The sequence below is a fragment of the Onychostoma macrolepis genome, chromosome 13 (assembly GCF_012432095.1).
Source record: "Onychostoma macrolepis isolate SWU-2019 chromosome 13, ASM1243209v1, whole genome shotgun sequence".
Taxonomy (NCBI): domain Eukaryota; kingdom Metazoa; phylum Chordata; class Actinopteri; order Cypriniformes; family Cyprinidae; genus Onychostoma; species Onychostoma macrolepis.
In genome coordinates, this window is record NC_081167.1 from 20,539,765 (window position 1) to 20,566,341 (window position 26,577).

The 26,577-nt window shown below is 38.1% G+C and overlaps 2 protein-coding genes across 3 annotated transcripts; both read right to left on the reverse strand.

Moving 5' to 3' along the window:
• Nucleotides 1-1,323: 1,323 nt before the first annotated feature.
• Nucleotides 1,324-5,891, reverse strand: kcns3a (potassium voltage-gated channel, delayed-rectifier, subfamily S, member 3a). Its single transcript, XM_058796173.1, has 2 exons — nucleotides 5,161-5,891; nucleotides 1,324-3,854 (listed from the first exon to the last, which is right to left on the reverse strand). The coding sequence occupies exon 2, from the start codon at nucleotides 3,773-3,775 to the stop codon at nucleotides 2,267-2,269; it is 1,509 nt and encodes a 502-aa protein (XP_058652156.1). The 5' UTR covers nucleotides 3,776-3,854; nucleotides 5,161-5,891; the 3' UTR covers nucleotides 1,324-2,266.
• Nucleotides 5,892-7,445: 1,554 nt separating this feature from the next.
• wdr35 (WD repeat domain 35) lies at nucleotides 7,446-26,208 on the reverse strand. 2 transcript variants are annotated; one of them, XM_058796668.1, is made up of 29 exons: nucleotides 25,965-26,208; nucleotides 25,632-25,749; nucleotides 25,412-25,483; nucleotides 25,233-25,325; nucleotides 24,962-25,090; nucleotides 23,890-24,023; nucleotides 23,550-23,715; nucleotides 23,315-23,463; nucleotides 21,032-21,157; nucleotides 20,767-20,952; nucleotides 20,611-20,643; nucleotides 20,201-20,257; nucleotides 20,035-20,095; nucleotides 19,082-19,226; nucleotides 17,782-17,851; nucleotides 17,532-17,585; nucleotides 17,341-17,450; nucleotides 16,979-17,195; nucleotides 16,429-16,509; nucleotides 15,999-16,135; nucleotides 14,283-14,486; nucleotides 13,236-13,382; nucleotides 12,823-12,955; nucleotides 11,543-11,653; nucleotides 10,374-10,538; nucleotides 10,082-10,222; nucleotides 9,637-9,793; nucleotides 8,542-8,782; nucleotides 7,446-7,952 (listed from the first exon to the last, which is right to left on the reverse strand). In XM_058796668.1, the coding sequence occupies exons 1-29, from the start codon at nucleotides 25,986-25,988 to the stop codon at nucleotides 7,802-7,804; spliced, it is 3,612 nt and encodes a 1,203-aa protein (XP_058652651.1). In that variant the 5' UTR covers nucleotides 25,989-26,208; the 3' UTR covers nucleotides 7,446-7,801. The 2 variants fall into 2 exon arrangements, with proteins under 2 accessions (XP_058652651.1, XP_058652652.1); XM_058796669.1 differs by lacking the exon at nucleotides 20,201-20,257.
• Nucleotides 26,209-26,577: the final 369 nt, after the last annotated feature.

Here is a 26,577-nt window from a genome sequence, read left to right on the forward strand (position 1 = left end):
GGTGCCAGTAGTGATGCAGAAATTGCACACCTCACTTCTGAAGAACTTCAGGTTTAAGTGCCATATCCATAGAGATGTGGGAACTCGCTGGTTTGTGGGTTTAGCTTTCTCTTGAGTGAAAACCCACATCCTAAACCACCAGCTCATATTGTAACAGAACAGAACAAAGATAACGTCAGAGGAACAGTGCTGTGATTGCATATATATTTTTGCAAACAACATGCTCAGGTTTGTGTGAGTTGTCCAAACCAATGGTTTGAACAAGAAATGTGACTCTTTGTGGTGGCCTCATATTTCTGGCTTGGAGGAGGGACAGGAGTCACCCTGCCACAGTACACGGCATGTAATCAATTTCTAAAAGGAAATTATTTCTTGAAACCTTTTCCTATATACTAACAAACAATAAACACATTTCACTCTGTATTTTTCAAGCACTCTGCAAAATCGCTAAATCCCCAGTATAAATGTAAGAGTGTGTATGAGAAGTGTAATGAAGGACATTTTTCTATTTCCAGTCACGTTCCCCTTGAAACTTGACCAAATCTCTGAGTTTGCTGAAGTTGAAACGGTCAGTTGCACCATTCGTGTAACTCATGAGACATTCACGTCTGCCCCTAAACACTTGAGCACACAAGTGTGACATATTGATCAATGGGCACGTCTCAAACAGAGACCGATCCATCCAAGTTAAAGCCACTTGCCAAACGGATGCCGTTTCAGCAGTAATACATCCCCTGTGGCAGACAGCCCTAACATTTGGACCTCGCTTCCTGCTAATACAGTCACTTCAAAAAAAATGAGAGAGACAGCAAGATGGATAGAGAATGTGTTCCCTCCGTGCAGAGGACAGAGGATAGCTGAACCTGATGCTCAAGAAGGCATTATTGATAATACACTAATGCAATAATGCATTACTCATGAGAAGGTGGGACGAGCTTACTGTAAAGTAAATGTAAAAGATGTAAGCGAAAGTTCACTTAAAACATTATATTTTACTGACTTTTATTCGTGTCATTTGAAGGCCGCATGAATGACTTTCTTCTATGGAAAAAAAAAAAAAAAGATATTTTGAAAAAAAAAATTCATGCAGGTCTTTTCAGAATTGTTGAGTCAGTGAACTGAACTTCCAATGAACTTGTATACAAATCATGCTGACGTCAATTATGCTTCTCAAATTAATAGTCCACTGGAAGGAAAGACTTTCAAAAAATAATAACAATAATTTTAGCCTGCTGACACAGTACAGATTCAGAAAATTTAGAGAATAGTGCACAACTCAACTACTCTTTCTTTCTTTGTTTATTTACTTGCGTTTAAGCCCTTTATGGAGCAAGGCGTTTTTATAGTTTATACTATAAACTGCATTGTATTGAAAAGAGCTGTATCTTATCAAAATAACAGAATATGAGTTTCAAACGACATGGGGATTTGTAGATAACAATTTTCCTTCATCTCTCTACAGACCCATGCAGTGATTTCAGAACAAAGAGCAGAGACTTAAATCTACTGTACATCAACACTTTATTCAACTGTACCATCTCTTTCCTGCTTTCTTCTCTCCTTTCTCTTGTGGCCTCTCCTCTCTCTTGTTAAAATATGCATGCACTCTTTCCATCCTTCCCTCTCTGATGGACACATTAGGGAGGATGGTGTACACCAACATGCCATCTGAAGTCCAGCATTTTAGATGCTGTCATTGCCTATAAAACATTTAAGCATAGTTCTTTTCCCACAGGCACTGCAGAAAGGCTTGCAATTAAATGAACAGCTTGTCCAAAGAATTAAAAAAAACACCTGTCAATCAGTGCTGTTAATTGGGTATAGAGCATCGATGTTACTACTAGCCTGTTGTATAGATTAGTGTCCATAACAGGTTCTGATCCATAAATAATGGAAAGCTTGAGATATTTTCACCCTGAGAACTAAAGAGAAAAAGTGCTTTTGACTGAAGGTCCAGGAGTTGCTCAGTAAGAAACAAGAGCCTTGAGTCTTAGGGTCCTGTAAGTGTTTCCCTAAACATGTGCTGCAATCTAAGCAAGGAAGTTTATTCTTTTGAGGTTGTGCATATTAGCATTCATGTCTGGTATCCTCAAATCTTGCCCTGGAGGTCCAAAGCCCTGCATAGTTTAGCTTCAACCCTAATCAAACGCACCTCATCAAGGTCTTCAAGATCCCTAGAAAATCACAGGCAAGTGAGTTTGATCAAGGTTTGACCTAAACTCTGCAGAGTAGTGGCCCTCCAAGACCAGCTTTGAGGAACCCTGATTTATGTTGCTTTGTCAGCCTGTGGCATCCCAGTAGGGCAGACAATTTCAACATCCTGAATGCTGGAAGCATCAGTGACGTCTCCCTCGCTCCCTGCGCTACTCTTAGAGGACGTGCTGCGCACCAGAGAAGTCATCTTTTGTCCATAGAGGTCTCCTATGTAAAGAAAAGGCATGCTGAGATTTGGCAGTTTTTCATCCTCTGGTTGGAGCTGGTCGGACTCCACCAGGGCTTTCTGTCTCTGGTAGTACTTGGAGAACTTGTTGAAGATGATGGAGATGGGAAGCGCAACTACAAGCAGGCCGCAAATGATGCACAAGGTGGCGATGAGTTTCCCGGCCAGCGTGATGGGATACGTGTCGCCGTATCCCACCGTGGTCATGCTGATCGTCGCCCACCACCAGCCCACCGGTATGGTCTGCAGTTCCGACTCTTCGTCCTCCCTCTCCACAAAATAGATGAGCACTGAGAAAATGGAAATTCCCACGGCAAGGAAGAGGATGAGGAGTCCGACCTCGTGGTAGCTGTGACGGAGTGTCGCCCCAAGCGAACGCAGTCCAACTGAATGCCGTGCCAGTTTGAGGATGCGAAAGATACGCATGAGGCGCAGGATTTGCACAACCCTTCCTACATTCTCAAGCTCCTCGCTTTCCTCAGCATCCATGGTTTCGAATGCCAATGTGGCGTAAAATGGAACAATAGAGGCGAAATCAATTATGTTTAGCACATTGCTTAGGAATTTGCGCAAACATGGTGTGACAGCTAATCGTAGGACGAACTCGATAGAAAACCAGAGGACGCAAAAGGTCTCAAACCCAGCCAACACTGGGTCCTCCACTTCTTTGTCATTAATGTCCACCTGGTGGAACTCAGGCATACTATGAACGCACATGGCTATGATACTCATCAGTACCACACTCAGCGAAAACACGGCTATTATTTTCGCTGAGCATGAGTATCCCGGGTTTTCCAGTCGCAGCCAGAGTTCCTTACGCCTCTCGGAGCACCAGGTGCCCTCAAACTTTTCCAGGTCTTTGTCAAACGCTGACAGTTCCTCCATAGATGAATCTAAGCTGTCCTGCAGCTGGTTCTGCAGATCATCATCGTTTCCCCAGTCGTGATCTCCTGCGTACTCTTTCTGTTCTTGAAATCTGTTGCTGCAGCAAGCGTCCAGGTGAAGCTCCTTGATGCCCCAGTATTCCAACTCCTGGCTGAAGCTAAACACACACAACTCTTCCATCAAATGGATCTTTCCGGTATGATAGAAATTGAGCACGTAGCGGAAAAAACTTGGATTTCGGTCAAAATAATACTCTTGTTCGGCTGCTGCATAGTCATCGCAAAGCTGGAGAATAGCAGCCTCTGAGCTGCAGTAAAGAAGTTGGGCCAGTCGCGTGTGGGGGAAGCGTTGGAGGACTACTCGTTCCACTTGCTGCTTAAAGCCACCGACGTTGAGGTTGATGAAGCTCTCCTCGGGGCCTTGGCGGTGCAGGACCTGCCCATACACCATGATGGATGCCAGAACATGAAGGAGTAAGTGGGACTATTGGGCTAAGCAGTTTTGGAGAGACGCAGCTATGGCTGCATGCCTATAACGGAGGAAAAGAAAAGCCTGATTAGTGCTGACCTGTTGCTATCGAAACAACATAAATTCCTGCTCATCAAAAATATGTAATCTTTTTTTCTTTTTTTTCAGTACTCCTTGCCATAATTCACTGTACCATACTCAACTGCAAGACAAAAACTTAATCAGATTTAAATACGCAGACAGAAAGACAGGCAGCTAATCTATTATATACTGCTTCTAACTGTAACAACTGTGATGGGATAAAAGCATTCTGGAGCCCAAATCAGCCTTTATAGCTGCTAATGGATATTGATTTTGTACAGTCTCGTAAACAAAACCTCAGTGATCATTATGAGCATTTTAACACGAACTCTAACTTTCTTTCTCAGCATTACTGCAGCAGGGCACAAAGTCATGTCAAGATTTCAGGACATTCAGCACTTGACAGTTCTGATTATGCAGTGCTTTTATAAAGTTTGAAAAATTTATATTTTTATTCTGAGATGATGAAACATTTACAATGGGGTCTAAAAGTCTGAGACCACTAGTGAAAATAATTGTAGTTTGCTTTTTTTAATATTAAATAAGTAAAAAAAGGAAGAAGAACTATCTTCAACATCAAGTGAGAGGTTGAATTGAAAATGAAGAATTGTTTTGCATTAAAAAAATATTAAATATTATAACAAAGTCAGCATATGTGTTTGATTTTCAGAAAGTATTTGGTTTGTCCCTCTTTTGCTTTAATGGCAGCAGCATGAACTCAACAAGTTTGTGTAAAACCCGATGATCACATTCTCCAGCATAATTTGAGAAAAATCCAAAGAGCATCTTGTAATTTAAAGGAAACTGTCTGTACATAGTGACATTATGAACATCACAAATTTACTTATTCGATTAGTGACCTATAAATTGTGCAAAAACTTAAATATTTCTTCTTAAACGTCATATAATTTACTTATTTCAAGCTTTAAATCAAGATTTTCAACTCCAGATTTTCAATACGCTTCAGACTTTCAGACGTGTGTGTGTGTGTGTGTGTGTGTGTGTGTGTAGGCTAATAATTCAATTTGCAATACATAAAACGTAAATGAGATTTGATAGCGACAAAAGTAACTACAGAAAAACGACATTACCACTAGACCTCAAAACACCAAACTGTTAAATTTGGGAGCAACATCAAATTTCTATATGACATGTTTAAGTTTCTGCAAGGTGTAAGTCCGCGCGCTCTGCCTGATGGAACTCCAGCTTCAAAGACAGCACCGAAGTTAAGTTCAAAAGCAACACTGCGTAACCCAAACTACACAGAAGCAAATGTCACAGTTTACCTGTTCTCATTTATTTTCTGACGGCATCAGTGCACTGCAAAGACGTTCGGTGTGGATACTGCCATCTTCCAGCGCCTTCCTTGGTAGAGTCGAGTCCGGTGTGCGCTCGTTCGCAGTGTTTGCCCCATGTCCCGTAGCAGACTGTGTCGGGTGGGACACTTGGCACACAGTGTGCCGCTAACGCACTCGCGGTGCCTCGGGGCAGCTGCGCGTCCGTGCGTCACTGGCCCGTGGCAACTGAAACGCGCTTGCGCTTTGCGTTACAGGACGCGCCTCCACATGCTCCACGGAGGAACAATGATTGAGTGAAAAATAATCGGAGGACAGAGAGGTGAAATCAGGGCTAGAGACCACCCGTGAAGGCCAGTTAAAGGATTAGAAAATTAATAAAAGACTGAGATTAAAGATCCCTTGAGTTACTGCTGAGGAAGACAGCAGAGGTCGGATGGATTTTGTGAAAAGAAAAGAAAAGAAAAGAAAAGACATATACTTAAAAGTTTAAGGGGAAAGAATCGTCGCTGCTTTTATGAGCATCAAGTGTGTAATTTTAATAAATTGTATCAGGACGGGCGAATATCAGCATCGACGTAGGCTACTGCAGTTACTTTAAGGAGTGAGAAGTTATTATATAGTGTAAAAAGCGAGTGGTTTGTCAACACGTTCACTTTCTTCAGTGAAAGTATTTCTCCCTGGCGCAGCACCTGTCGCACGTGCAGAGAGGAATTGACAGATGATGCCCTCTAGAGGCCGTCGAGAGTACGCCGTTTAAATCTTACTCTTTAAAGCAGGGGTGCCCAACTCTGTTCCCGGAGATCTACCTTCCTGCAGAGTTCAGTTCCAACCCTGATCAAACACACCTGTCTGTAATTATCAAGTGCTCCTTCAGATCCTAATTAGTTGGTTCAGTTGTGTTTGATCGGGGTTAGAGCTGAACTCTGCAGGAAGGTAGATCTCCAGGAACAGGGTTGGGCACCCCTGCTTTAAAGTATGTTTAAAAAAAATAATAATGTGGTCACCCTAAAAAAGAAAAATGTAAAGGAAAAAAACGAATCTTGTCCAATAAAGAACAATTCCGTCACATATGCTCAGCGAAAACACTATAAATGTATCAAGCATATGATGCAACAAGCGTCATAATCCATTCTGCCAGAAGCATCAGTAGCCTACTCTAGAGGAACTGTAGAGGGCAGCATTGCGTGACATATGACAGACAGATACTACCTTGTAGTGATGCGCGGATGGCGGTTACATCCGCGGGTCGGGTGGGTCGGGTGATAAAATATTGCATTTTGATTATTTGCGGGTGGGTCGCGGGTGGATAAGATAAATCATTAATCATGCAAATATTAACTACATTTTCTAAAATATGAACGTGTTTTAAATAGGATACAGAAATTTAATAAACTGTAAATCAACATATTAAAGTTATTCAACAAAACATTATTTAGTCAAGAGCAGTGAGGGATTTCTTCTGTCTTTTGTTGTTTGATTAACATTAATGACAGACGGCACAGCTTTATTAGGCTGCTGTCACGAGACCTGTTTCACGGATCCAATACTTTCTTTCGCAACTTAAGACAAAACCGACATTATGAGGATACTCGCCAGGACGACCATTTTGACGTTATTTTGTGTGTATTTGGCCAATTAAGCGCAACAAGCTTTGTTTGTTTGTTCGCAGCGCGCGCTTTGGATGTGACTGCAGCGCACAGAAAAGCGCCTCTGGAGTGCACGAGTACCGAAAGACTTAAAAAGACGTGCAAATAATACATTTCTGGGATGATGCAACAATGACCGATTAGGCAATTGACAATTCTGTCAACTGTACCGAAACGCGAGCTAAAGTCTTGTATCGCAGCGTGCAGCAGCACTAGATGCGCCGATGTGAAGAGAAGGTCAAAGAGAGGACGAGGTGCAGCTGAATCACTCGCGCTGTTTTCAAATGACTGGTTGTGCGAATTTATTTACTCATCTAACCTACACGCTATATTGAATAAATGTTTTGCAGGAATTTCCCTCATTTTAAAGTCGAAAGCTGCGGGAATATATGCGCAATCCCACACCGAAATTCAGGACCTGATTAAGCATAATTCTACTGTACATAGAACTGTGAAACATGAGTTTTTCCAAAACTTTCTGGGTTTATTTATTTTTCCAAAACTTTACAGGCCCGGAAACATTTTTTTTAAAAGTCTTTTTGTATATATAGGAAAATTGATTTTAGATTACAAGGCAAATTGGTGTTCTATTGTTCAATCAATGCTAAAATAACAGGACACACTGAATCCTTTTCATTTTTTTTATTTTTATTTTTTACTAAAAAATGTCACAAATTCACACTTACAGTTATTAGCCACATGATTCATTACTAATTTTGCGACGAGTTAAACAATGTTTAACTCATTTTTATTTCAATTTTATTTAGATAAAGTAAAAGTAATGTAATTATATACATAAGTACATGAAAATGCCATATATAAAAAAAAATGTATAAATATATAATGATAATTTGTTTGATCATCCAAATTACATATATTTTTAAGCCTTCTACTCTTGAGGCAGAGTTTGTGTCCCACAGTACATCAAGAAGACTGACATTTGATGGAGCAAGAGCTGAGGTTGGGAAAGAAATGGGGAAAATCTATCCCACTGGGGAGTGACAGAGAGGACAGAAGTTGTGTTGTGTAATCTCCTGCTCCACAGCACAGTGCTTACACACACTGCACAACCAGAACTGGTACTCCGATATCACTCTTCCTGTCACTATACAGGTGGGCAACTTGCCCTCCGGCCTGAGAAAGAAAGGAAATAATAAAAAGAGAGAAAAAAAGACAAAGAGAGACAGTTTTACGCTGTTTTACAAACATAATTGGGACTGTTATTTCACTGACTCACATTTCAGTTTTGTGCTGGTTATAGTTACCTTATTACTGGTGTAATATTGTGGTATAATGGTAAATTATCTGGGCGGATATATATCAATTGAAATATTATTTCACAATAATACTGTATTTTTAATCAAATAAATGTAGTCTTGGTAAGCATAAGAGTCTTTTCAATGGTAGTGTATATTCAATAATCTTCCCACTGTTTTACTAGAGTTTACAGGAGGAACTGTGCTGATGTAATATTTTGAATGGTCTGGAAATTTGCAGTCACCCGGCACACTGCAGTGATATGGCCTACGTCATGCATGCTGACCCTGATGCCACTCATCTCACACTACTTTACACTTGCGTCACTGTGACCTCACAGCTCTGTATACCAACCGCAACGAAGGATTCGCCTCAGTTATCAGTTATCAGAGCCTGAGAATGTTTCCAGTGGATGTTCACTCAGTGAGGTTGTAAAGCACATCTGGCTGTTGTGTTCCTGTCTTACCCATCAGTGAGACTGTCTCGCTGGCTTTGCCGGGTGTCTCGAGGGCTGTGTTTGGTGAAGATCTCCAGGGCCAGGTCTTCATAAAGCTGCCTCTGATCTGGAGTCAGTGTTTCCAGAGACTCCAGCTTAATAAAGGCACGTGAGCAAGTACCAAACGCACAGTTGGCAGATGAGCAGATGGCTAGCAGAGAGTAAATCTCCACAGCAGGGATAATATCCTCATAGTCACGGAGATGGAGAGCTGGAAATAGAGAATAAAACATTTATTGCATTTCTTCACATTTGAAGAACAAAAGATTTTAATAAGAAAAACCTTTTCTGCTCACTGAATGTTAATTTTCATACTGCACAATATAATGTTGTGATGCCTAAATTCACTTAAAGCATTTTAAACAATTGAGCTATGTGTTTTTACTGTTTTATTTGAACTTAAGCCAAAATTATATAGCCATTTATTGGTTATCTGTCATGACATAAAAATAATGATCAGTTAATTAATATACATTTTAAAAATTTTAATATTAGTGCATCCCTAACTTAAAAAGATTGAATTAGATCATTTTAAGATTTTAATATTAGTGCATCCCTAACTTAAAAAGATTGAATTAGATCATTTTAAGATTTTAATATTAGTATGCAATGAAAACACTGCTAACTGAAAGACAGAAACATTAACCCACACATATACATTCATGCACACCTCTTTTCCAGGTGGTCCTGGATATGATGTAATCTGTGGTTTAAACATCTTGTCTAGACCTTCGTGAAAGCAAACGTTTTTTTGCGAGTGTATATGTGTGGACTGAATGCTATAAAGACTTCACTCTGAGTTTGTTTTTTCAGTTCAGGTAAGCGATTTAACACTTTATGTGCGCAGACAAGGCCAGACATACCATGCATGCATTCACACACACATTATACTTTATCATTGGATATTATCATTTTCAGCAAATGTATAATTTGGGGTGAACCTCAACAGACTGCACCTCAAAATGACAGAAAATCATTTTAAAATTTAAGTTTGAGTGACTAAATAATGTAGTAATATTCTCCTAGCAAGTGTGTATATGCTATCACATGGGTTTTAAGTGTTACCTGTCCTCATGGCCGCGTCCACCTTGCCTTCGTACAGCTGTCTCTGCGCAAGCAGGAAGAAATGATAGGCCTCTGCTCCACGCCAGGCATCATCCAGGATACGGCTGTCTGAAGACGACTCATCTTCCTCTAACAGCCCTGCTAATGCACTGGTAGCCTGAAATAAATCACACACACAAATTACCCACCACTAGTCTGTAAATGAGCCCTTCATCACAACTGATTTCCTGCCCCTCTGATGCTGTCAAACTCTGAGTCAGGCTGCAGCTGCAGACCACAGCACCGAGAGTTACCAACTATCACAGCTCTGTGCAAAGATCACAAATGATAATAAACCTGTACTTGGTTAGACCTGTACTAAATCTAAACTACATCCAGCACATGGAAACAAGTAACAGGAGTTCAGAATATGTACTTTATGAGGATGTGTGAACAGTTAGAGTACCTCTGATTTCTTGCCCTTGATTTTGCTTTGCTGTGAACTTTTTATCTGGGTGTGGAAGTTCTCCACCAGCAGGGCAGCAAGCACATACAACTTCTTCACTCGCAGTGGTCGCGTTCTCTTTTTTGCCTCTTCTTCTGCAATCTGAGGTGAAATAAAGTGTGTCATTAAAAATATTTTATAGTTACAAAATATCCTGACTTTAAATGTGAAGAGTGTACATTTTTGCAATTCCATCATCACTGGTTTCATCCCCACTGACAATGTTTTCTCATACACACTGATACTAACATACCTTAAACATGAGTTTGGCGGCATCCAGGAAGTGATGGGCTTTTCTGTAGAGCTCTACAGCCTCTAGAGTTTTGTTTTTCTCCAGCAGATGTGAGGCGTATTTGGACAGCAGAGGCCCAATTTCCTTCATACTGTGGTCTTTGGCAAGTTCAACAGCTTTGTTCCACTGAAATGTGCATACAATTAAAATGTATTTTTTTCTGTTGCATATTTGTCATATGCATACATCTAAACACTGATCACAGACAGGTTTCATGAGCAGATGAGAGTGATGACGTTACAGCGGCATCTGGATCTTTGAGTAGAACTGATGATGAGCACTGTGATCTCTCTGAACCTCTCATTTAAACTAATGACAGAAGCATCATTATCTCTAAACTGCCAAAAAAGCCAAAGAAAAGGCAATGAGTCAGAATGTATTCAGTGAAGAGAGGGAGAAAGAGGTCTTTTGAGAAATGTATATTAAATAGGGCTGTCAAAGTCTTTAAAGCAGATAAAGGATAATAATTATTTAATTCATTGTGTGATTTCTAAAGATTGATCAGAAATGTTGTAAAAGAAACGGCACAAGTGTGTGTCTGTGTGTGTGCGTTGTTTTTCAGATCAGTGCGTGTTGGAGAAAATACCTTTTTTATTGAATAATTTGTTTAGAAATTATATCCAGAGAAGTTTAACGAATGTAAAGCTTTATGCAGACTTTGTACAGTTGAATTAATTTATGAAAGACTAAAAATATATATCACCTGCAAGTAAAGGACAGCATCATTTGTACACGTGTGGCTCTTAGATAAACCTCTTAGATAAAATATATGTATGAATGAATCCATAAAAGTGTTCAGAAAGTTACTATATTATTTAATATTACTTTATTTTGTGTTAAGGTGTGAGAAATATATATTCTGAGTTGTCTATCAAATGAGACTAGAAAAGAGTACTGTTGTTTTTTGTCTTTATCTTTGTTCTGTCTTTATTTTTTCTCTTTAAAAAGGATCCAGATGCTTTAACTACAATGAACGGATTAATCAGAATTACACTTTTAAATCAACTGACAGCCCTAATATACTGTAATATTAATATAATTCATACAATTAATATATTATTAATACATGTTATACCTATAACATTCATAACATATCAAAACCATACAACAACCTGTGCATAAACACTCACCTGGTTTAGATGCACACAGGCATCCACAGCTGCTTTGGGCTGGTTACATTTCAGAAATGCACTGACGGCCTGCTCACACATTCCCACGGTAACAAACATCTGACCAATGTCCTACACACACACAATAAAGCACAGTTCAAGCCATTAAGACAACCTGAACCAAACATTACTGTTTGGTCTGTTAAGCGAGATTTCATGTTTTCCTTTGTCTTTGGAGTGTTACAAGCTGTTTGTGCATATATAAGGTCTGTAAAGTTGCAAAGATTAAAGTCTCAAACCCAAAGAGATATTCTTCATAAAAGTTAAGACTCTGCCACGCCTTCCTAAAACGGCTCATTCAAACACGCCCCCACATGTCTACGTCATGTCTACGTCACGGTGTGGGAAGATTTGCATAACACCACCCAAACGTATACGCAATGAAAGAAGGTGTAACTTTTATTCTCGCTGTAGTTTTGTTGTGAAAGTGAAAGTACTTTGTTTGGCCTTCCAAATGAGTACACAACTAGAAATCAGTGGTTAAGTTATATTTACAACACTGTTCCAGAACAGTACAACGCAAATATTAGAGTGTGTGCAGCGCATTTTACGGAGGACTGTTTCCTGAACCTGAGAGAAAGTAGCCTACAATGTGAACACTATGAATAGCTGTGATGTGAACACTATAAATTGGGGCAATTCCAACGTCGCAAGGACAGTCTGGTGCTTCTGACTCACAGCCTGTAAGTACATTTTGATATTTAAAGAATTTGCTACCGACAATTCAAACGCAAGTTTTGAGCAGTGTAGAGTAGTGCTTGTTTGGCGTTTCTACGATCACAAATGCAGACATGGTGTAAAAAGACCGTATGGGTCATTATAATCAGTAATTATGTCCTCACTGAATGCAACAAATGCCTCGTTTATAATGGGTTTTATTGTTTTTATTGTTTATTGTTTATTTATTGTTCGCGCCGGGAGACGGCATCACAACATGGTAAGGGGGCGTAACATTTCCATCACACGCTTGAGGTATTCGGCCAATCACAACGCACTGGATAGCTGTCCAATCAGAGCACACCTCGCTTCTCAGAACGAAATGAGCTTTGTAAAAATCGGCATGTTTCAGAATGGCGGAGCATAGAGGAGCAACAATAATGTACAGTATGTGGAAAATAATGTGTTTTTTGAACCTCGAACCATGTAAACACATTGCATTACACCAAATACACAAAATAATGTTCTTTTTAGCAACATCATATGACCCCTTTAGAAAGAAAAAAAAAAGAGAAAGCACCCACTGGTAGCAGTTTATGGTTTTCTGGTAGGGAGTTCGCAAGTCTCTCCAGACCATCATAGTCCTCCAGCATATAATAACATTCAGCCAGACGCTCCTGATTACGACCCTGAAGGTAATACTGCACTGCATTCAACCTGTGGAACACACACATTTCAAGTCTCTCTGTTAAAACTCAAACAATACAATTTATCAATTAAAAGAAAACAGTCAAATATTTGGACACACTTAAATTAATTTACTTATCTTAAAGACCTTTTGTTTTAATGGCTTATGCCTAAATTGTATGACACTGAAACAGATTTTATGCAACAGACATTCAGCCATGTGGCTTTGGATACACACAAACACACACACACAGAAATCATATAAATATATTTATAAACATATATGCACACCCACACTTAAACAGCCTACCATTTTTGTCTGTCTGCAAAATAGTCTCCAATGGCGTTATAGGCCTGCTCTAGAAGAGCATCATCAGAGTCACCTGATCCAGTCTTCAACAACTGCAGAACCCTGAACCAATCACCGAGCTTTATACGCAAACCTATCGCCAAATCCCTAGAGACCAGAGGGAGAAAGATGAAAGATGAGCATTCAAAAAAAATTTATTTCTGTTGCTTTTTCAATTTAGTTAATTAAAATGTTGGCCATAATCGCATAAACAAAACTACAGATCCAAACCAAGAGAGACACATTTGGAAATTGATTTGAGTGTTTTTTTCACTCTAAAAATCATCCATCCATGTAGTTTATTTAATTTAGTACTCCATTAAATTAAAATATGGTAATTCCTTGTTGTATGCTAGAAGAAATATGAATTGCTTTGTTTGGTAAAAAGCCAAAAATTTTATTAAAAAAAAAAAAAGTATATAATGTAGAAATGTAAATTTGTAATATTGTATTAAAGTAAAGACTTCACCAGCAAAGAATGTACAGCGAACACTATATATGTTGCACGGTGGTGCATGTGAGTTTGAATCCTGCTCAGTCCTATATTTTCAGTGTTATAACTATTTTATATACTATTATATTTCTTGACATTTTAAATTAGCTTTTTATTTTTATTTTAGTTTTAGCAATGTTATGTGCTTTTATCATTTTTATTAGTTTTTAAATATTTCTATTTATCTTCAATTGATTTTTATTTCAGTTTCTGCTTTCTTGAAGCTTTTCATTTTATATTGATATATTCTTTTATTTTAGCTTCATTCAAATTCTTGAAACAATAGTTTTAGCTAACAACAACAACACTGTATATTTCAACTGAATTATTAAGTTTATATTAAAAATAAATTAGAACAAATCAGATTAAAATATTGTTTAAAAGGTTTTGTGTACATTTTTTCTCAATTTAATCAAATTCATTTAACATTATTATTTTTTAAGTGAAGTGTCCTTGATATGAATATGAATCTCCTCTAGGTTTGTGTATGACAGCATGCATATGTCTGTGTGTACCTGCGGTCCATGTCCAGGTACATCCTCTCTGCCTCCTCAAACCTGCTGAAGTAAGCAGCTACCTCGGCTTGTTTCATGGCTTCACTCTGTAGGTTGCTCAGTCTCTTCACAAATTCAATGCCCTGGTAGTCTCTACAGCGCACAAACGCCTGTTCAGCCATCTTCAGATCCAGCTTCTGCAGCGCTGCTTCTGCCAACAGACGCCTGGAAGTGCATGCACAGATACAAGTGACTGAATTTTCAACCGTCAAATACCGAAGGTCTGAAACTTCACACAAAAGACCTCAAATCCTGTATTTGAGATTACATGACACCTAGTATATGATGCATTATTTCTGATGAAATTATTTGTTTGGAGTATTTGTATCATATATGATTTCAACAAAGAGCAAACAGCATCCTAAATCTGGACATAAACAAAATGACACTGATAAACTTTCAGCTGCATATAGCTAAATCTGTTTTTAGAGAACTGAGCCACAAAAAGTGGCCAAGGATGGTGAAGTGACTCTGTCCGGGATCTTTTCATGCGCTCATGGAAAGCTAAGAAAACCTTTGACCTCTGACATGTTGGCATGTTAAGGATGAGCAAAATCAAACAACAGAGCCTTTGAGCTCTCACGCTCGTATTAAAAGCAAACACACACAGACTGAAAGAGAGAGCTGACACAGCTCTTGTTTTCTTTACACCATATTCCTGTAGGATTCCTCCTCCAATTCCCGTCTGACAGCATTAAAAGCAACTCACTTGATAATGTACTAAAAGGTGAATCTCCATTTCCTTTTCACCCCAAAATCAAAGAACGAAAAAAGAAACCTACATTTAAAAATGTAGATTGAAGACAACATAGCAAATACTAATATGAAAATACTTAAATATAATTAATACGATTTAGCAAGATATAGTAATTTATAGATATTTTTTCTAGATTATGGGGTTAAATGTGATCTGGATGTGGTCTTAACAGGTTTTGAGAGATTCACTTCTAAATTATTCAACAAATGATGAAATTGTAAAGAGTCCTGTCAATGTATGTCAGATCGCTGGGTTTACCTCCCTGCTTCTGTAGCAAGAGTCCAATCTGAAATTCCTCCTCGTGCTGTGAGAACTGACAGAGCCACTAAAACTACAGTGGTTCGCTAAATCAATAGAGCCACTCCAAGACCGCCATGCTTTATGACTACAGGTTACATCGTTCTCTCTTTCATCTCTGTCTTAGATTTTTTTTTTTTTTTTTAATGAACACAACCATAAGATAACATTTAAAAATACAGTACCTGTTCACATTACAGTTTATTTTATTCCAGGTTATCCAGGTTTCCCTTTCTTAAATGGTCAGAGAGGTACTGAAGGACAAAGCTCTCCAGAAGCCAGAAATGTGCTGTCTTACTGGTTTCATCTTGTCCTGCCAGTGCCAGGATCATCATTCAGATCATAAAACTGTACCTCACACTTCATTCAGACTATAAAACTGGACCTCATACTTTCCACTTCCAGGAAACGCACACATTGCCATGTTGCACACTCTTAAATCTCTAAAATGTATAACAAACACAGTCCTGCTAAACACATACACAAATACACAAACCCACACAGTATGTTTTAACTGCCTAAGCCTATGCTTTCATTCATATATTCCTCTTTCCGTGTGCAGGTATGCTTGAATAAATAACCAAACTGCCCCATTTATAGTGTGGAATGAGTGTGTGTCTCACCAGAGACGCGGATGGGGATTGTCCTCAATAAACTGAGAAGCATCTTCAATTCCAACCTTCTCAATAAGTGCCCTGCTATCCCTCAGCGAGCGAATCTCAAAGTTTATTAAATAATCTTTATTTGGAACTTCTGGATCCTGAAAGATTATTATAAAAAAAAAAAAAAATTATATTCAGGGTTCACAAAACTTGACAAATTAAGATAACATTTAAAAATAATTATAATTATAATAATTTTATAGAAATTATAACAATTTAGCAGAGCACAGCTAATATATATATAGGCTTTTTTTTTTTTTAGAAGTTTGTTCATTTCCATTACAAGATTGTTAATTTTTCAGCCCTGGAAATCTCAATTTTAAAATTCACAAGTTAAAAATAAATTCATATTCAACTACGAATTGATTCAATCCAATATATTCCAACCAACCCTCATAATCTCATCCAAAAGAACAGATTTGATCTCCAGATCCTCAAAGTGGCAGATGAAACCAGACGTTTGAATTGGTTCCTGTGTTCAAAACGCAACACAAATAAGAGCTTGTCAGGAGAATACTCGCACTAATACTGCTGCAAATTAAAACAACTAAAGTAACAGATTTTTTAAATGAGTTAATTATGAATGTACATATATATAATATTTGTGTAAATATTGCTTATAATGTGTGAACCGGACCTGTAAACATAGGGGATCTTTCTATGCATGAAGAAAAAAGCTCTGCTAAATCTCTGCAGTGGGTGGTCTGATCTACAGGCCATATGCTCTGTGATTTACTGAAGCTGGCATGTGAGTGTACATGTGTGTTTGTTTGAAAACGGCAGCACTTCCTGAACCCTGTATACTTAAGAGTGCAGTAGCTCTGACAAAACTGTCACCCTTTCTTTCTTTCCATTTATGTGTTTTTTCAGTCATCCCATTTTCTCATGCCACAACACTCAACATGCAGATATGAATACGTAACTCTTTCTCTATGTCTCACCTCAGGGTCCAGGTTTCTAAAGACATACATTCTGGTTTTCTCCATCATGGAGAACAGATCTGGGTTGTCATTAGCCCATTTCATATCCCAGACATCCTTGCGCTCGAATTTAGATGGGTCTCCAGCTGTGGACCCGCCCTCTGCATCCCCTGACGAAGCCCGTGTCTCTACATCCAAAAACGTCAACACGCCCGTAATGTCTATAATAGCCAGCCGGCTAGAAAAATAAAATTATTTTAAAACAAACTTTCACTATACAAGCAGGAAAAAGGAGTGATTAGTCTAACACTGATATTGCCAAAATGGCCTAAAAATACAATTGGACAAGAACTGAGAGGAAAAAGGAGAGCGAGAAATCAGACCTGGAGTTACAATTGAGGGACAGCTGATACGGTCTGGAGGTAAGGGAATATTTCTGCAGGAGGCTGATGTTGGGCAGGCTGTACCTCTGTAGGGTACCAGACTCACGGCCCTGCGGACATCACAACCACATATCAATCACGCAGAAACTTTGAGATGAAAAAGAATGTGTCCTGGTGTAAATCAGACGTACCACTATAAGCATTCTCTCTGATGCTGTAATGCAGCAGATCGGATCTCTGGTGGCCTGAAACAAAACAAAAAAAAAAAACATCTCACTGACCGATGTCACAAAGATGTGTGGATCAAGAAAAACAAAGCACAAATAGAAAATAATTTATAAGCAGACTAGCTGAGCAGTGTTCTATGACAGCTTTTCCCACTAATCCTCTCACGAGAGGCTGAGAGAGCCACAGGTAAGTGTCTGTGCTGAGTGTACTCACTGTGAAGGCTTTGGCAAAGTTCAGAGTCCCATCCGATGTTCCACTTGGACTGTCATCGATGTGATAAACCCTAGAGAAAAAAGTCAGTAAGACAGAGTGAAAAGAGACAGTGTGCCGGTAAAGTGAGGAAGAATAAGCAAGAGAGGCAATGCCTTAGTGTATTTCTATCATGTGGAAGGGAAACAGAACACTGGGTCCCGTTCCAGTCTGTGTGGGTTGCAGAATTTCATCACACAGCCATGAACAGAACTTTTCCAAAGTGTTGCCGTCAGCGAGCACACCCTCACACTATCCCGATAGACAGAAAGGCAGACAGGCCTGCCCACAGACTGTATGCCTCAATAAGGAACATCACTTCATCTGATGAAAGCTCCCATATTAGACAGAACTGCTACTTTCATTTAGCCACTGAGTCTGAGACATGGGACAAAGCATGTACAACAAATTCAAATGCAGTTAGTTTTTGAAGAAGCTATATTTCCACTCTGAAATAAATCTAAATGTTAATTAATATGTTCTTAAAACAAAAGTACCATTTTATTCCATTTTCTTTTTTATTAAAATTATGACATGATCACCATGTCCTCTTTTTATACTTAAAATAAAATGATTACTGCAGTTAATACTTGTGTATTTGTTGTTGACTGACAATGCTGACTGGCAGGCATAGAAAAATTTGTAAGAAATTAATACATTCATTGTGCAAGCATGCATTAAATTGATCAAAAGTGGAAAACATTTATAATTATATGTTTATAGAGCCATTATATGTATATAACAATATTTTATAACAATATTTACGTCTATTCACCAAAAATTCCTGGAAAAAAATGAATCACTATTAAGCAGCACAAGAAACATTTCTTATTATTATCAATGTTAAAAACAATCTAACATTAATAATAATAATAAGAAATATTTATTGAGCACCAATTCTGCACACAAGAATGATTTCTGAAGAATCATATGAGTGAAGACTAGAGTAATTCACAGGGATAAAATATATATTTAAATATAAAAGAGTTATTATAAATTGCAATAATACATCACAATATCACTGTTTTACTGTATTTCTGATCAAATAAATGCAGCCTTTGTGAGCATTTGAGATTCAAATGCATAAAAATATTATGGTAAAAGAGCTCTCGGATTTCATCAAAAATATCTTAACTTGTGTTCTGAAGACGAATGAAGGTCTTACAGGTTTGGAACAACATGAGGGTGAAAAATTAATGACTTATTTTTGGGTGAACTATTCCTTTAAATCCCTCTTTAAGCACTGGTGACCTTTGACCCTCACCTCTCTCGACCTTCCTTTCTTGTCTTGGCGACCTGGTTGATTTCAAGAGCAGTGAGTTTCTTGGCCACACGATACTGCCAAACATAAAACGCTTCCTTAGATGCAGCAATCACGTGAGTCTTCGTCATAGTGACAAACAGGGGGTCTGTGGCAGCAAACAGAGAGCAAAAAAATAGTGAAAGAACAGCTAGAATGTATTAATTTCACTTTGTGGAAAGTGAAGGAAGAGAAATTCCTTTAACCAGTTACATCATTATTAAAAAAACAAATCAGGTGACATTAGCTTATCTATCATCAAATCTATCTGTTGAAGGTTTGTGAGATTTCAAAGACTGTTGAAAATCACACAAACCTTTATTCAGAGCAGGATTCAAGGACAGATTTCACCTAATAATATGTTTTTCTATGAGTAACTACAGATTCTGTTGTGTGTTGCTGTTCCGACTCTGAAATCTGTCCAGAGATCAGGCTGAATGTCTGGAACAGATCTGCTCTCCCAACCAGGGGAGGAATTTAGCGGGATGCCTATGGGAGTGACAGGAAAGGAGCCGGGATTCCCACTGCAGCTTTCACACTGTGTATGTTGGTGTTACATCATTACAAACACAAGCATCAAAGGAACTGTTCTAAATTACATGCATGCCAAATAAGCCTCAAGCCAAGGGCTAATAAGGCCTTATTTAAACCAAAAATGACAAAATGAGAAATAATCTAAAAAATGTATGGCTCTTGTTACTAATACATATCTCTCTGGAATGCTTGATTCTATAACAGACTGTTGTCCCAGGAAACATTAGCTCAAATAATAAAATAATTTCAACAAAAATGTGCATTTATATATTTATTTGCTTCTGGGTCTTCATAACCCTTGCTTAGAGTTCATTTTGCAATAATGACCTACTGAATCTGCATGATCCCTTACATATAGAAACAGTGAAAAATATTTTACTGACCGATGTCAATATATTTAGAGTCCTGTGGGGTTCCAATGGAGTTACACAACACCAGAGCATACTGTGGACAAAGGACAGACAGGCATCTCTTTACTGCATGGGTACACTTCACTAAACAGCATCACGGAAATATCTGAGAGGCTTTTTTTGCTGATGTTCATAATACCTTTCTCCTCTTAGACCGATCCTTTGAGGTGTTTTGATTGGACAGCTCATTAAATGCCTGTGGTAAAGTGGTTGCATCTGGTGCTTAAAAACAGCTTTCTCAGTTTTAATGTAATTCAATTCTACATTAAAATATAGTCTTTCTGCTGTCCTCTGTCCTACTGAACATAGACCTGGTTCAGAGTTGCTATTAGTTGTTTAGTTCTTACTTTGTAAAATGTCATGATACAGTCACATCTGTATGTTCTGTATCTGTATTTGATCAGGTTTCTCATGGTGTATGAAAACAGCTACAGTCATGTATTACTGTTAAATCTCTCCTGTCTGTAACTTTCTGGTATCTGTGATCAGAGTGCATATGAAAATATTTCATAGCTTTTTACTACATTGGGACATAAGAGGTGTCTTTACCATAGCTGATCCAGCCTCAGTGTCAGTGTCCTCCTGAAAAAAAAAACAGAATTTGATCAAATCACAGATATGACTTTTGATTTGTTAAAACAATATTCTAACTTACACTATCCCTCTTCATCAAAAAAAAAGCTGAGCAGATCCCTGTTTTAGTACCTGTGGATGTGTGTCGTCTGCTTTGGTGGCCAAAATGCAAAAATCTCCACAGGTGGTGATGACCATGAGACTCTTGACGTATTTTACAAACTTCTCATTATTCTTAGTGTCCCAGAACACCACACTGTACTCCAGCCTATCAGGCCGTGTGTATGCATACACCACTGTGTTACTGCAGTAACCCCACTACAGAGACAGAGTAAGATGTTATTTCAGAGACCAAAAAAAAAAGTGTCTTATAGCCATTATTTTGCAGCTAAATTACCTTGTAATCTGGCCGAATGTTAGCAAAGTAAATGTAAGAATCTACAGCTAGGCCAATTCGGAGTCCTCCACCTTCCCATGATACAGCAGTCATCTGCTTGCCCGGAACCTTCAGAGTCCGCAAGTGCTAGACACGTGATGACATCAGACATAAGTGCATCAACAGTATAACATTGTTGTTAAAAAATTTGGGGTGAGAATGATTTTATTTTTTTTAAGGAAATAATACTTTTATTCAGAAAGAATGCATTAAATTGATCAAAAGATACAAGACATTTATAATGTTACAAAATATTTCTATTTCTATCTCAAAACACAGACTCGTAGAGGGGGGAATTTGGAACGTAGACTCCTGCAGAAGGAATGTAGGTGGATCTTTGATCTTAAAAGTTTACATCCTCTTGGTATGAATGAAGAATTGTCTTTGAATTGTTATTTATAATAATTTAAGAGTATGGGGTGGGACTCTAAAGAGTGTGTTTACTTATTGTATATAAAAACTTGTTTTTGTATGTATTGAAAAAATGTTTGTATATTAAGTGTATTATGGTAATGGGCTACATAGTTTAACGAGCGCAGGTGTGTGCCTGGTAGCACATGGTACTGAGGAAGGGGTAATACCCGAAAACGTTTTGCACTGTTGCACCTTTGCACTGTTTATGACCTCTGAGTAATAAATGGTAAGCCTTTTTGGGCTGTTTGGATGAGTGCGGATCTTTTTGGTCTATTTATTTCTATCTCAAATAAATGCTGTTCTTTTGATCTTCCTAGTCAACAAACAATCCTGAAAAAGGTGTCACAATTTCCACTAAAATATTGTTGAACATAAGGCAGATATAAAAGATTAAAAGCTACTATTTAGTTGCAGATCCCTCGCGCACAATCACTGCAGTGAGTCCGTGACCCATAGACATCACCAGACTCTTGGTCTCATCCTTTGAAATGCTTTTCCCAGCCTTTAATGCGGCCAATTCCAATTGTTGCTTGTTTTGGGGAGTTTCTGCCTTTACTCTCCTCTTCAGCTGGTGAAATTCATGTTCAATCGGATTTAAATCTGGAGATTGACTTGCGCAATCTAAGACTTTCCATTTCTTTGCCCTTATAAATTTCTTGACTGAACTGGCAGGGTGTTTTGGGTCATTGTCCTGATGCAATATGAAGCACTTCCCAATGAATCTGGTGGCATTTTCTTGAATATTGGTAGGCAAGATGGTTTTGTACTCTTCCAAATTCATTCTGCTACTGTCATCATACATTAAGTCATCAGTAAAGTTGAGAGGGCCTGTTCCAGAGGCAGCCATGCATGCCCATGCCATGACACCACCTCCACCATGCTTTACAGATGAGGCTGTATGCTTGGGATCATTGCAGTTCCCTTTTTTTCTCCACATTTTTGCTTTCCCATCACTTCGATAAAGGTTCATCTTTGTCTCATCGGTCCATAAACACAGTTTCAAAACTCTTCTGGCTCACCTTTGTGCTTTTTTGCAATCTCTAATCTTGCCTTTCTATTTTTGGTGCTGGTCAGAGGTTTGTATCTCGCTGTGTAGCATCTGTAATTCTGTGTCAAAGTCTCCTGAGGACAGTAAATTGTCAGAGCATCACCCCAGCTTTCTGGAAGTTGTTGGTGATTTTACAGACACGTCTTTTAGGGTTCATTTTCACAGCTTTTATAATTTGTCTGTCATCAACTACTGTTGTTTTCTCAGCCGATCAGGTAGTTGGTTGCTGGTGGTTTCCAAACTCTTGATTTCTCCATGCCCTTTGTTTTTGCTATAGCTCTAATTGACTTCCTCTTTTCTTTTAGCATCCAAATTGCTTGCTTTTCTCTCAAAGTCAGCTCCCTCATCTTCATCCTGGTTTGTGTGTGTCATCATCGAATGCAAGATTCAGAATTCAAAAGTAATGGATATAACTGATCCGACACATTCCCTGCTTTTAATATCTGAAGAATTAATGCAACAGGACACAGCTGATCACTTAGAAAGACCTGTGAGGCAACTGTTCCAATACTTATGCTCACATCAGATAGAGGGATGAAACTCTAAAAGTGCTGAACTTCTTAGCTGGTAAAACATCTATGTGTTGAATCACCCAATAATAAAATGTGACATTCTGTAGTTTTGTCTCATATTCATCTTTTAATCATATTTGTAAATGTCTTGACTCCACAGCCAACAGAGCAATTTTGTCTTTACTGTTCCAATACTTTTGGAGGGCACTGTATTATCTTTGTAGAGCTTGAAATGTGTCTGTATGAAGCATGTGTGTGATTAGTACGCACCTCTCCAAACGGTGTGTAGAATTGAACAACATTCATGTCTTTCTCTGCTCCGCTGTTTCTGAGTGACCCTGCTATAGCTAGAACACTGCCACAGTGATTCCACTGGATACTGGCCACATGCCACATACCCGTCTCGATAATCACAGGACCTGCACACACAATCTTACTCAGATCTGCACTAGAATGTATGACACTTAGCATGCACAAAGAGAGATAAAGAAATGCATAAACTCACTGTCATCACTCTCGTGCCTCATCACTTGGCAGTGCCCGTTAGTGAAGCAAACAGCTAGGCAGGGGCAGTCCGGCTCCAGATACCCCTCTGTGCCGGGGTACCAGTGAATACCTGCTATACTGAGGGCACCTGTTGCATTCGCCAAACAACTCATGGTCATCTTCATCTGGGCATAAACACACACAATAAGAGCAAATTTGCGTTTTTAATAGCAGTACTACTCAAACTGACTGGATAAAAGTGGAAAACTTGCTCAGGACCCCCGGAGTAAAACTAGTAGAAGTAGCTGACTAAAGACACGATGATGAACAGAGAGTGTTTCCAGCATCTCAGCACTCACAATGAAGTTTCCCTGGTTGTCGTAGATGTGGATCTCACCATTAGCCATCCCAAACAGCAGAATCTTACTGTCTGGAGACCAGGCCACATGTGCCAACTGGGTCCCCTTAAGTTCTTTACCCCAGATCCTGTTCCCTGCGAGATCACAAAACAAACACACACATTTATATTCACACAAATCAAATGTACAAGCATAAAAAGTCAAAACTATATAATAAAACAACAAACACCTATATCTTGATGGATTTGTTGCTTTTTAATAAATAATAAAAGAATTTAATATTATAATAAAATAATTTTTACATTTTTAAAACACAACAGGTGAATAGGGTAAAAAAAAATTATAGATAATCACCACACTTCCCCAGTTGATTGATTACATTAAGAATAACACATTTTGTATAAGAAGTTTTCTTAACTGTTATGTACATATCTGCAAATTATAAATTGTCTATTTAAATATGTTCTAATCTGTATGAATTTCCAGAACATAAATTTTAACATTGGACAAGCCAGGTTTAAAATTCTTGTTTGATTTTGTTAACATATTCGAGTTTATTTTTTATTTTATTTTTTGGGATTTTGTATATCTCTTTTTATCATTCCTTAAATAAATTAAAAAATACTGTCAACAGCCAGAAAAATAATTCAGGAATAAATGTCTTTAGGAATAAAATACTGCATTAAAAAAAACAAATGATATATGAACAAACCTCTCTTTAAAAACTTCAGAATATAATCTAGTGAGTGCTACTGAAATGGAAATTTCTGGCTCAGTGCAGGAGAAAAAAACTCATTTTGAGACAATGGCCTTTAAAGATATGTAATGTAATTGAAATCTACAGACACGAATAAATAAAGTGCATATAAGTCTAATTTAACTAAAAACATTTGTATTGTGCATTTAAGTGTATTTTGGATATTTTCTTTCCAATAGTCTTAAACAACACTATGAAACCCAAATAACACAAAATCACAAATGAGTCCAATCAGTATATTAAAAAAGGGTTTGTCTGTTGTGTTTTGATTTAAAAATAAGAAAATAATTATAATAAAAACAGTCCTGTGCTCACCATCCACTGAGCCCACAATCACAGCACCATCCTCGTACACAATACAGATCTTCAGACCATCAGCATTCCAGCTCATGCTCCTCACCACAGATTTGTTCCTGTTATTAATCATTTCTTCATACCATGAACCTGTTTGACACACAAAATCACAAAAAAAAGTGTCACACATGGTTGCACATGCACACATAAAAACAGTGCATGAACAGATTGGAGTTTTATATTCATTAAATATTACAGTATTTTCTATATGGTGTGTTAAGGAACTGTGTACCTTTGTAAAGCATCCAGACAATAATGAGCCCATTCTGGTCACTGGTGGTCAGTTTCTGGTATTGTTCATTCCAAGTCACAACCTGCACTGCACCTGCATAGCAAAATGATAACTCAGAGAGTCAGAACACACAAACACTAACACAAACTGAGCTGACACATCTCCTCTGTCTTTCTTACCACTGTGTCCCTCCAGTGTTTGATTCATAGAGAGGTTGCTGGGAGCTGCCAAGCCTTTCAGTTTGGCATCATCTAAGAAAAATAAACGTACTTAACTATCGGTTGGTTGATTGATTGATTTCATTCAAAGTCCTATGTTGAATATATAGAAGTAAACCATTCACATTGGCATTCATATTTTGTCTGTCCATATAGAAATACTGGCAGTTCATGTTCCCACCTGTATAAGTCTCAAGTTTGAGAACTTTTAAAAGCCCATCCTCTCCTCCACAGGCGATGAAACCCTGGTCTTTATTCCAAGACACACACTTTAAAACGATATTGTTTGGAATCGCAATCTGAGGACACACAACAAAGCCAACAGCCCTGATAAACAAGTTGCATACGCAGAAACAGCTGTCATTATCATTAAAAACGCCTTTTTAAGAAAAGCAACTGAAAATTACTAACGGCAAACCTGAAAAACAAACCCGCGTTCAATTGGAGAAAAATATTCATATAGAAATAATATTGCAAGCAGTAATACAGTTATAATGCAATATTTCACGATTACCTTCTTACTGAGATATATAAACATCTTTGCTTTAGCTTAGCTTGCTAGCCTGCCCCAGCGTTATGAACCAATTTTCTCTCGTTTTTTAGGGGGATGCTAAAAGTTTTTTTGGTCTCGATGATTTTTTTCGCTTTCAGCGTTGTCTTCTTTTAAATGAAATGTTTATTAAATCCTTTCTTCAAGGCATTTGAATTGTCGGTGTATGTTCCATGCATGTACGCTGCAGTAAAACGGTTTGCTTGGTTTCTAGGTAACCAAAACCCGGAAATGATGTTTGATTAAGGCGTTCATGGTATTTGTAGTTCTAATTCTCTACTTATCACTTTATAGTACACATTTTTAACTAAATCATTGGTAATAATATTATTTAAATGAATTCCCAATCAATTATAAAAATAGCCTATCTGAACGAATTTGTAGGCATAATAATTATAATTATGGGTAGCAGACATGAAATAGATTATGGAAAGCTGCCACTTCCTGCACAGTGACATGTTAAACTCCATCTCAAAGTAATTTAAACAGCATTTTGGTATTTATTCAATAGTATTCATTAGCTAGTTACAGAGAGTAAGCTAAGACAAAAACCTTTGCAACAGTTTACAGTCACTGT

What these genes read in the sequence shown, in the direction of transcription:
- wdr35 (XM_058796668.1), bottom strand. Translation starts at nt 25,988, where the DNA reads ATGTTTATATATCTCAGTAAGAAG. An exon ending in ATCGGTCTAAGAGGAGAAAG is followed by an intron (nt 20,096 to 20,200) that starts GTATTATGAACA and finishes CTTTGTCCACAG; the next exon opens with TATGCTCTGGTGTTGTGTAA. An exon ending in TCCCTCAATTGTAACTCCAG is followed by an intron (nt 17,196 to 17,340) that starts GTCTGATTTCTC and finishes TTATTTTTCTAG; the next exon opens with CCGGCTGGCTATTATAGACA.
- kcns3a (XM_058796173.1), bottom strand. Translation starts at nt 3,775, where the DNA reads ATGGTGTATGGGCAGGTCCTGCACCGCCAAGGCCCCGAGGAGAGCTTC.